The sequence below is a fragment of the Canis lupus genome, chromosome 3, assembly GCF_011100685.1.
Source record: "Canis lupus familiaris isolate Mischka breed German Shepherd chromosome 3, alternate assembly UU_Cfam_GSD_1.0, whole genome shotgun sequence".
Lineage (NCBI taxonomy): Eukaryota > Metazoa > Chordata > Mammalia > Carnivora > Canidae > Canis > Canis lupus.
The window spans coordinates 35999629-36011816 of record NC_049224.1 but is presented as its reverse complement, the minus strand read 5'-3'; the positions used below and the strand labels follow the sequence as shown (position 1 = coordinate 36011816).

The 12188-nt window shown below is 38.2% G+C and overlaps 1 protein-coding gene across 1 annotated transcript; it reads left to right on the top strand.

Annotated features, from left to right (window-relative positions):
* The first annotated feature begins 4148 nt into the window (after positions 1-4148).
* Positions 4149-5407, top strand: LOC479011 (Y-box-binding protein 1). Its single transcript, XM_038532590.1, is given in 2 exon segments — positions 4149-4214; positions 4216-5407. Coding segments are annotated over 2 exon segments (984 nt in total). The 5' UTR covers positions 4149-4163; the 3' UTR covers positions 5149-5407.
* Positions 5408-12188: the final 6781 nt, after the last annotated feature.

Sequence of the window (12188 nt, the reverse complement as noted above, 5' to 3'; positions counted from 1 at the left end):
GGGGTGACTGTGTCACGTGGGCTGAGGAGGGCCCTTGATGGGATGAGCACTGGATGTTATACTATATATTAGCAAATTGAACTTAATTTTTAAAAATTGAAAAGTAGATGCTCTATGTGAAATCTTCACGGACTATTTCAATTTTCTTTTCAATGCAGTCACTATGATTAGAACAATTGTTTACACATTGTTTTGTTTTTTATCCATAATATGAGCAAGAAATTTCATATGCTCTTCAACAATGTCTTTTATTACATGCTAAATATTTTTAGATGTGAGATGATTGTATTTAAAATTCTTCGATTCTTATTGTAGTAAGAGATGAAGAGGGACACTATATCATACTTAAAGGATCTATCCAAGAAGGGGTATTAACAATCATCCATATATATGCCCTGAATATGGGAGCTGCCAAATATATCAATCAATTAATAACCAAAGTTAAGACATACTTACATAATAATACACTTATACTTGGTGACTTCAATCTAGCGCTTTCTACACACGATAGGTCTTCTAAGCACAACATCTCCAAAGAAACAAGAGCTTTAAATGATACACTTGACCAGATGGATTTCACAGATATTTAGAGAACTTTATATCCAAACGCAACTGAATACACATTCTTCTCAAGTGCACGTGGAACTTTCTCCAGAATAGACCACATATTGGGTCACAAATTGGGTCTGAAGCGAACCAAAAGATTGGGATCGTCCCCTGCATATTCTCAGACCATAATGCCTCGAAATTAGTACTAAATCACAAGAAGAAGTTTTGAAGGATTTCAAACAGGGGGAGGTTAAGGACCATCCTGCTAAAAGATGAAAGGGTCAACCAGAAAATTAAGGAAGAATTAAAAAGATTCATGGAAACTAATGAGAGTGAAGATACAACAATTCAAAATCTATGGGAAAGAGTAAAAGCAGTCCTGAGGGGCAAATACATCACAATACAAGCATCCCTCCAAAAACTGGAAACAACTCAAATACAAAAGCTAACCTTACACCTAAAGGAGAAAAAACAGCAAATAGATCCTACACCCAGCAGAAGAAGAGAGTTAATGAAGATTCGAGCAGAACTCAATGAAATAGAGACCAGAAGAACTGTGGAATAGATCAACAAAACCAGGAGTTGGTTCTTTGAAAGAAATAATAAGATACATAAACCATTAGCCAGCCTTATTAAAAAGAAGAGAGAGAAGACTCAAATTAATAAAATCATGAATGAGAAAGGAGAGATCACTACCAACATCAAGGAAATGCAAACGATTTTAAAAACATATTATGAACAGCTATACGCCAATAAATTAGGCAATCTAGAAGAAATGGACGCATTTCTGGAAAGCCACAAACTACCAAAACTGGAACTGGAAGAAATAGAAAACCTGAACAGGCCAATAACCATGGAGGAAATTGAAGCAGTCATCAAAAACCTCCCAAGTCCAGGGCCAGATGGCTTCCCAGGGGAATTCTATCAAATGTTTAAAGAAGAAACCATACCTATTCGACTAAAGCTGTTGGGAAAGATAGAAAGAGACGGAGTACTTCCAAACTCATTCTATGAGGCCAGCATCACCTTCATTCCAAAACCAGACAAAGACCCCACCAAAAAGGAGAATTATAGACCAATATCCCTGATGAACATGGATGCAAAAATTCTCAAGAAGATATTAGCCAATAGGATCCAACAGTACATTAAGAAGATTTTTCACCATGACCAAGTAGGATTTATCCCCAGGATGCAAGGCTGGTTCAACACTTTTAAAACAATCAGTGTGATTCATCATATCAGCAAGAGAAAAACCAAGAACCATATGATTCTCTCAAGAAATGGAGAGAAAGCATTTGACAAAATACAGCATCCATTCCTGATGAAAACTCTTCAGAGTGTAGGGATAGAGGGAACATTCCTCGACATCTTAAAAGTCATCTACGAAAAGCCCACAGCAAATATCATTCTCAATGGGGAAGCACTGGGAGCCTTTCCCCTAAGATCTGGAACACGACAGGGATGTCCACTCTCACCACTGCTATTCAACATAGTACTAGAAGTCCTAGCCTCAGCAATCAGGCAACAAAAAGAAATAAAAGGCATTCAAATTGGCAAAGAAGAAGTCAAACTCTCCCTCTTGGCCGATGACATGATACTCTACATAGAAAACCCAAAAGCCTCCACCCCAAGATTGCTAGAACTCATACAGCAATTTGGTAGCGTGGCAGGATACAAAATCAATGTCCAGAAATCAGTGGCATTTCTCTACACTAGCAATGAGACCTAAGAAAGAGAAATTAAGGAGTCAATCCCATTTACAATTGCACCCAAAAGCATGATATCTAGGCATAAACCTAACCAAAGAGGTAAAGGATCTATACCCTAAAAACTATGGAACACTTCTGAAAGAAATTGAGGAAGACACAAAGAGATGGAAAAATACTCCATGCTCATGGATCGGAAGAATTAATATAGTGAAAATGTCAGTTACCCAGGGCAATGTACACGTTTAATGTAATCCCTATCAAAATACCATGGACTTTCTTCAGAGAGTTAGAACAAATTATTTTAAGATTTGTGTGGAATCAGAAAAGACCCTGAATAGCCAGGGGAATTTAAAAAAGAAAACCATATCTGGGGGCATCACAATGCCAGATTTCAGGTTGTACTACAAAGCTGTGGTCATCAAGACAGTGTGGTACTGGCACAGAAGCAGACCCATAGATCAATGGAACAGAATAGAGAACCCAGAAGTGGACCCTGAACTTTATGGTCTACTAATATTCGATAAAAGAGGAAAGACTATCCACTGGAAAAAAATAGTGAAAGGGAATAAAGGGGAAAGGAGAAAAAATGAGTGGGAAATATCAGAAAGGGAGACAGAACATGAAAGACTCCTAACTCTGGGAAACGAATTAGGGATGGTGGAAGGGGAGGTGGGCGGGCGATGGGGGTGACTGGGTGGCGGGCACTGAGGTGGGCACTTGATGGGATGAGCACTGTGTGTTATTCTATATGTTTGCAAATTGAACACCAATAAAAATAAATTTATTAAAAATAAAACAAATGCAGAAAAAATAAATAATAATCTTCGATTCTTACATGAATTTCATTGACCACTTTCATGTATCATCAGTGAGCTTCTAATGTGTTTAGAGAGACACCCTCGATATAATACATGATTTTACAGTGAGTGTGCTGGGGAAATTTTGATACAAATATCAGGAACAATTATTTCTGTACTACTTCATCAAAATTGTGAGTATAATCATTCTTTTCATCACATGGTTGAATGAATATCCATTATCAATTCTTATAAGTTTTTATAACTAAATATTCCACTAGGAAAATTTTGTTTCACAACTTCTCTAATTTTCTATATACTTTGTAGACTAGTTGTAGAATTAGAATTCCATGGATTATCATCACCAATGAAGTGCTCCCTTATTTGGAATGAAACAAAACTCCTGATATAAAACACATTTTATAGCAAATTTAGTGTCTCTTATGTCTTTGAGTAAGACAAACAAATGGTAATTTTAGAGTTTTCATTCCTGTGAATGTTTTAGGGTGTATTTTAATTAGATTGATGACACAGTCACGGGAAGTAGAATAACTTTTTTTTTCTTACTGAGGACAATTTTCTAGACATAGAGTAAAGGATTTAGGTAGATGGTACATGAAACACTTTTTAAATAAAAAAAATAAATATCCCATTCTTGGTATTCAAAATAGATTTCACTAGCCAATATATATTCAGCCAATTTTATATGTATTTAAAGGTAGATTATATAGTCATAATGAATGACACTGAGGGAAATAATTGGGGAAACTTTGACACCAGTGTCTTCTACATAAAAAATGACTTCCTATGCTACTCTACTTTAAGGAGTAATTATAATTTTCTTTTCATGTAGGTTATCATCTGCATATCTATAGTTAATTCCTTGTAGCCTGTTAATTGTAAATATTTGATCAAGAAGTTTTTTCTTTTTTAACTTCCCTAACTTCCCCCAAGTCATTGACTGGAAATGACAGTGAAATTGCTTCAAATTGGGAGAGCGGACCCCAGAGAGCCCTGAGCAGCCCCACCGCCGCCGCCGGCCTAGTTACCATCACACCCCGGGAGGAGCCGCAGCTGCCGCCCGGCCCCAGTCACCATCACCGCAACCATGAGCAGCGAGGCCGAGACCCAGCAGCCGCCCGCCGCCCCCCCCCGCCGCCCCCGCCGCCCCCGCCCTCAGCGCCGCCGACACCAAGCCCGGCACCACGGGCAGCGGCGCAGGGAGCGGCGGCCCGGGCGGCCTCACATCGGCGGCGCCTGCCGGCGGGGACAAGAAGGTCATCGCAACGAAGGTTTTGGGAACAGTAAAATGGTTCAATGTAAGAAACGGATATGGTTTCATCAACAGGAATGACACCAAGGAAGATGTATTTGTACACCAGACTGCCATAAAGAAGAATAACCCCAGGAAGTACCTTCGCAGTGTAGGAGATGGAGAGACTGTGGAGTTTGATGTTGTTGAAGGAGAAAAGGGTGCGGAGGCAGCAAATGTTACAGGCCCTGGTGGAGTTCCAGTGCAAGGCAGTAAATATGCAGCAGACCGTAACCATTATAGACGCTATCCACGTCGCAGGGGTCCTCCACGCAATTACCAGCAGAATTACCAGAATAGTGAGAGTGGGGAGAAGAACGAGGGATCGGAAAGTGCTCCCGAAGGCCAGGCCCAACAGCGCCGGCCCTACCGCAGGCGACGGTTCCCACCTTACTACATGCGGAGACCCTACGGGCGTCGACCACAGTATTCCAACCCTCCTGTGCAGGGAGAAGTGATGGAAGGTGCTGACAACCAGGGTGCAGGAGAACAAGGTAGACCAGTGAGACAGAATATGTATCGAGGTTATAGACCACGATTCCGTAGGGGTCCTCCTCGCCAAAGACAGCCTAGAGAGGATGGAAATGAGGAAGATAAGGAAAATCAAGGAGATGAGACCCAAGGTCAGCAGCCACCTCAACGTCGGTACCGCCGCAACTTCAATTACCGACGCAGACGCCCAGAAAACCCTAAACCACAAGATGGCAAAGAGACAAAAGCAGCCGATCCACCAGCTGAGAATTCGTCCGCTCCCGAGGCTGAGCAGGGCGGGGCTGAGTAAATGCCGGTTTACCATCTCTACCATCATCCGGTTTAGTCATCCAACATGAAGAAATGAAGATGAAATTCCAGCAATAAGAAATGAACAAAAGATTGGAGCTGAAGACCTTAAGTGCTTGCTTTTTGCCCATTGACCAGATAAATAGAACTATCTGCATTATCTATGCAGCATGGGGTTTTTATTATTTTTACCTAAAGACGTCTCTTTTTGGTAATGATAAACGTGTTTAAAAAAAAAAAAAAAAAAGCCTGGTTTTTCTCAATACACCTTTAAAGGTTTTTAAATTGTTTCATATCTGGTCAAGATGAGATTTTTAAGAACCTCATTTTTAATTTGTAATAAAAGTTTACAACTTGATTTTTTCAAAAAAGTCAACAAATGGCAAGCACCCGTTAATAAAGGTCTTAAATAATAAAAAAAAAAAAAAAGAAATTGCTTGAAATTGTTCCTGCCACTTCATGGGAAGTTCTAATGTTACTTATTAGTATAAATTTCCTTATCTGGAAATGATCAGAACACTGATTTCCAAAGGTAACATTACAGTTTTTAATAAATGTATTTTTCATGGGCCACTCTTATTTATTTTTTTAAGTTTTTATTTAAATTCCAGTTAGTTAACATATAGTATAATACGAGTTTCAGGTGTACAATATAGTAATTCACCAGTTCCATACAATACCCATTGCTCACCACAGCAAGTGCACTCTTTTTTTTTTTTTTAACTAGTTAATAATACAACTGGTTGTACGAAAGTCTATGAAACCAACCAGTGTGAGGTTTAATGTGGAGTTGGGAGGCCCAGGTGGCTCAGTGGTTAAGTGCCTGCCTTTGGCCCACAGAGTGATTCTGGAGTCTCAGAATTGAGTCCTACATCGGGCTTCCTGCATGGAGCCTGCTTCTCCCTCTACCTATGACTCTGCCTCTCTCTGTGTGTTTCTCATGAATAAATAAATAAAATCTTTAAAAAATAATAATTTGTGGAATCAAATCTTAGGCTTCTGTCTCATTTATTTCCAGGAATAATATCAGAAAAAAACCCTAGTAGAGTTAGTATATCTTATGTGCAGGTACATGATGAACCATCCAGTCTTTTCCATGATTGACAAATGGACATATATACATCTCATATTTCCCTACTTTTACTTTATTTTCACAGGTCAATATGAACTAAAACCTTGATTTCATATGAATAAAAAAATTATCCCTTTTTCTTGAGGTGATAAGGAAGAAAGTATTGCAAATAATTGTATCATCTAATCCTCAAGAGCCAGTAGGAATTCTACCATCTGTAATCGTTTTGTCTTGAAGATACTGACATTTCTCTTAACATGCTATAGCAGTCCAATTACAATAAGACTCTGGCTGGGCTAGTCAGCCGTGAGGCCAGATCATTATCTATGATGACTGGTCTCCATGAGTAAATACTATGAGTTAGTGTGTCCCAGGGCGAAATAATCTGAAGTACTCATTGCCGCCACATCTGTCAGGATCAATATTTTTTAAAAGATTTTATTTATTTATTTATTTATTTATTTGAGACAGAGAGAGAGAGAGAGAGAGAGAGAGGCAGAGACACAGGCAGAGGGAGAAGCAGGCTCCATGCAGGGAGCCTGACATGGGACCCAATCCTAGGTCTCCAGGATCACGCCCTGGGCTGAAGGTGGTGTTACCGCTGAGCCACCCAGGCTGCCCAGGATCAATATTTTTTTTTAAAGAAATGTGCCTGGATCAATGATTCTCATTTATAATCTGAGCAAAATGAGTGACAAAGTGACTTCTGTGAACTGAGGTCCAGCACAAGAGATCATGCTAGGCAAAAATGTGGAGGAGGGTTTAGTTTGGTCAGCTGATATGACTAATAGGGGATACAGTAATTGAATTTTATCTTGATTACATATATTAAGGTAATAAATCCTACAAAATACCAATTTCTGATTTAGGGATGACATGGCAAATCTTTGAGTGCTTGGCTGGCAGGATGCATACATTCATAGTAACCACACCCTGGAGAACCAGAACATAAGGAGAGAGACCAATGGTAAATGGTTATGCCTACCTTTAAGGCATTTATACATTTTTCTTACATGCAAAAATCTTTAGAGCAAGAAACAGTTGATTGAGACCAACTAGGTAATTAATGTAAAGGATATGAATCTTTACTTATTTATCTCTTAAGTAAAAGAAACATAGAAATTAAAGAGTAGTTTCTAATCAAAATGTCTTTTTTTTAAGGTATTTATTTATTTATTTATTTATTTATGATAGTCACAGAGAGAGAGAGAGGCAGAGACACAGGCAGAGGGAGAAGCAGGCTCCATGCACCGGGAGCCTGACGTGGGATTCGATCCCGGGTCTCCAGGATTGCGCCCTGGGCCAAAGGCAGGCGCCAAACCGCTACGCCACCCAGGGATCCCTAATCAAAATGTCTTAAAGGATATTTTAATTTCCTTGCTGGTAAAGTCATAAGATTTAGAACACTATTTTTCCCCTGTCACCTAAACAGAAATGCTCTAGGCATTTGAGCTATGGACCCAAGTGGATGCTGAACTAAACATTTTCAATTGTAATATGATTATATTTCCAATTCTTGGTGTTTTAGGTAGATTTGATAGCCTAATATTCATATTTTGTTAGTGGATTTCATAGTTAGTATTGAAGGGGAGATCCTAGTTTCAACATCCAATGCTGATGGAGGCCGTTTGAAAAATCTTTGAGACCAAGATCTTGTTTCAAGTAGTGAACATAATTTTTCTTGTTATTTAGAGAATCAAATGAATACCTTTGGTTTATTTCTTATAACTTTTTATTAGTAAACTTTCAATTATAGTGGTTTGGTTTGTCAAGTTTCCTAATTTCTTGGTATATTTTGTAGATTAGAAGTGATATTGGAATTGGTTGGAATTTCTACCACTGCTCCAATGAACTACTGATTTTGTTATTGTTGTCAGTTCTTTTCTATGGGAATAATCAACAGTGCACTCCAGAGGTAACATTGCAACTTTAAAAAAATATATTATTTAGATTATTTCTATTATATATCTTTGGCAAACAAGATTATACATGATTTTGAATAGTCTCTTAATCCAAACAATGTAAGGCCTTTATAATCTAGGTCATCTGAGGTTTCTATGTACTTTTCCTACAGAATTTGTATGCTTCCTCTTTTAAATAACATCAGAAGAGCCGACTTGAAAATATTATTACGATATACTTATACATAATCAATCTCTTGTATTGTGCATGATACAGATGGACATGTATAATTCTCATCTTTCCACAATTTTATTCTATGCTAACATCAACATGGACTAAGATCTTGGTTTCATATAAAAGCTTTAATTTCTTCCCTTTAAGACATAAAATGAAGGAGAGTTTTGGGAAGAATTCTGTATCCCCTCCTCATGGGCCAGTGGGAAATTTTACACTGATAAGCATTTTTTACTGAAGACTGTAACATTCCTCTCAGGGAATTATAACACTCTAATGACAAGATTTTGGCTAAGCTAGTCAGCCATAGGCTGAGTTCTTGACTGTAGTGACTAGTCTCCATAATTGAATAGTATGGTTCAGTGTATCCTAGTGAGACAGAATCCTGAGTGCTCAATGTCTGCCATATATTCAGGATTAAAACTCCTTTTGCAAATGTAGTTCGATCAATGTGGTTTCAAAAATGGGTCTTATCGAAATCTGAACAAAATGAATGACAAAGTCATTTCTGTAAGCTAAGGTCCAGCACAAGGACCACGATGCTAGGCAAAAAATGTGAATGAGAATTCAATTTGGTCAGCAAGTGGTACCAAACAAAAAGGACTATGGCATTGGAAAACTAGCATGTTGGCAAATACTAGAAGTATATTATACCAAGGCTATAAATAACCATTGTGGAATGACATGGCAACTCTGAGTACTTGATTGGTGGCCTTCATTTTTTTTTTTTTAATAGGACATTCTTCATTGTAGGAAGTCTGGGTGCTTTTTTTTATTATTGGAGTTCAATTTGCCAACATACAGAATATCACCCAGTGCTCATCCCATCAAGTGCCCCCCCTCAGTGCCCGTCACCCAGTCACCCCAACCCCCTGCCCACCTCCCTTTCCATCACCCCTTGTTCGTTTCCCAGAGTTAGGAGACTTCTCATGTTCTGTCTCCCTCTCTGATATTTCCAACTCATTTTCTCTCCTTTCCCCTTTATTCCCTTTCACTATTTTTTATATTCCCCAAATGAATGAGACCCTATAATGTTTGTGCTTCTCTGATTGACTTATTTCACTCAGCATAATACCCTCCAGTTCCATCCATGTCAAAGCAAATGGTGGGTATGTGTCATTTCTAATGGCTGAGTAATAGTCCATTGTATACATATACCACATCTTCTTTATCCATTCATCTTTCGATGGACACCAAGGCTCCTTCCACAGTTTGGCTATTGTGGACATTGCTGCTAGAAACATCGGGGTGCAGGTGTCCCGGTGTTTCACTGCATCTGTATCTTTGGGGTAAATCCCCAGCAGTGCAATTGCTGGGTCATAGGGCAGATCTATTTTAACTCTTTGAGGAACCTCCACACAGTTTTCCACATTGGCTGCACCAGTTCACATACCCACCAACAGTGCAAGAGGTTTCCCCTTTCTCCACATCCTCTCCTACATTGTTTCCTGCCTTGTTAATTTTCCCCATTCTCACCAGTAGGAAGTGGTATCTCATTGTGGTTAAAAGCCATCTATGAAAAGCCCACAGCAAATATCATTCTTAATGGGGAAGCACTGGGAGCCTTGCCCCTAAGATCAGGAACCAGATAGGGATGTCCACTCTCACCACTGCTATTCAACATAGTACTAGAAGTCCTAGCCTCAGCAATCAGGCAACAAGAAGAAATAAAAGGCATTCAGATTGGCAAAGAAGTCAAACTCTTCCTCTTTGCAGAGGTAAGAGGGCCTTCATACACCCACAGCAAACAGACTGGAGAACTGGCACATGAGTGGTGAACACTGTGGGAAATGGTTGCGCTTATTCTTGAGCCATTCATATCATTTCCTTAATCACAGTAATTTGTGAGATCCTACTCAAAAATAGTATTATTATATACTTATGGTATTCAATAGTCAGAAATAAATCAGTTTTTGCTTGTCATTTATCTCTTAAATATAAGAAGTGTGGGGAAATTGAAGAGTAAGTAGATCATATTTATTGGGTGATCTTATTATGTGTTTTCATTTGTTAGCTCAGTTTCAAGATTAGAACTTTTTTCATGTCACTTAGGGAGAAATTTTCTAGATATTTGATGTTGATTTAAATTAGATATTTCATTAAACATTTTAACATAAAATGATTAAAGTTCCAATTCTTGGAATTTTATGTTGATGTGATTGCTTAACACTCATATTCCATCAATGGGTTTATGTATATAAAGCTAAGTTACAATTTTAGCGAGTAATGCTGGGGGGAGGTGGGCTTTGCATCAACTTTGAGACCAAGGTCATACAAAATTTGATTTTCTATACTACTTTTTTTTCTGAGGATAAAGCATAATTTTTTAAAATTAGATACATAGTCAAGGGAGTATCTATGGTTAATTCTTTAAATATCTATTATTAGTAAGCACTCAACTGGAAAGGTTTTGTTTCACAACTTTTAAATTTTCCTCTATGTTTTTGTGGGACGGAAGTGATTTTTTGAATTGTGTGGAATATTCATCACCATAGCAAAGAAGTGTTGATTTTATTGGATTTTTTTTCTGTTCCTTTTCTCGGAATGGAACAAAATAATGCACTCCAAGTTTAATAACCAATTTTAAATAAATATACTTTTATGGCTTACTTTTTTATATTTTTCTGTAGACAAGTAGATCATTGGTTTGGTGAAATATCTGTTAATCCAAACAGTGTGAGCTATTAATTATCTGGTGAGCTATCCAATATTTTGTCTTTTTTATTTCCAGGATTTTTGTGGCTTCTGTCTTTGAATAACAACAGAAGCATCCTAATAAAGTAATATGAATTCATTTGATGTAAAGTTATATCATAATCCCTGCTATGTTGTGCATGTTTGTCAAATAGACATATATACGTCACATTTTCCATATTTTACTCTATTTCCATAGGTTAACATGAACCACTAGTTGGCCCTCATGTGAATTTATTCCTTTTTCTTGAAAGAATTCCAGTAGGAATTGCGACATCAATAAGCATTTTGTCCTGAAAATACTAGAATTCCTGTTAGGACATTCTAACATTCATATGACAGTGAAACTGTACTAATCAATTGTGGAGCTGAGTCATTGACTGATGACTCCATGTCACCATGTCTCCATGATTAAATAGTATGGATCAGTGTGTCCCAGGGACACAGACCTGGAATTCTTACTTAGTGTCTGCCATATATCTTAGGATCTATATCCCTTTCATAAATGTGACTGAATCAATGATGAACTTATTGCAAGATACATCCATGAAGACAAGAGAAACAAAAGCAAAAATGAACTATTGGGACCTCATCAAGATAAGAAGCTTTTGCACAGTAAAAGAAACAGTCAACAAAACTAAAAGACAACCTACCTAATGGGAGAAGATATTTCCAAATGACATATCAGATAAAGGACTAGTATCCAAGATCTATAAAGAACTTATTAAACTCAACAGCAAAGAAACAATCCAAACAGGAAATGGGCAAAAGACATGAACAGAAATCTAACATAGGAAGACATAGACATGACCAACAAGCACATGAGGAAATGCTCCGCATCACTTGCCATCAGGGAAATACAAATCAAAACCACAGTGAGATACCACCTCACACCAGTGAGAATGGGGAAAATTAACAAGGCAGAAAGCAACAAATGTTGGAGGGTATGTGGAGAAAGGGGAACCCTCTTGCACTGTTGGTGGGAATGTGAATTGGTATAGCCACTCTGGAAAACTGTGTGGAGGTTCCTCAAAGTTAAAAATAGATGTGCCCTACGACCCAGCAATTGCACTGCTGGGGATTTACCTCAAAGATACAGATGCAATGAACTGCCGGGACACCTGCACCCGGATGTTTCT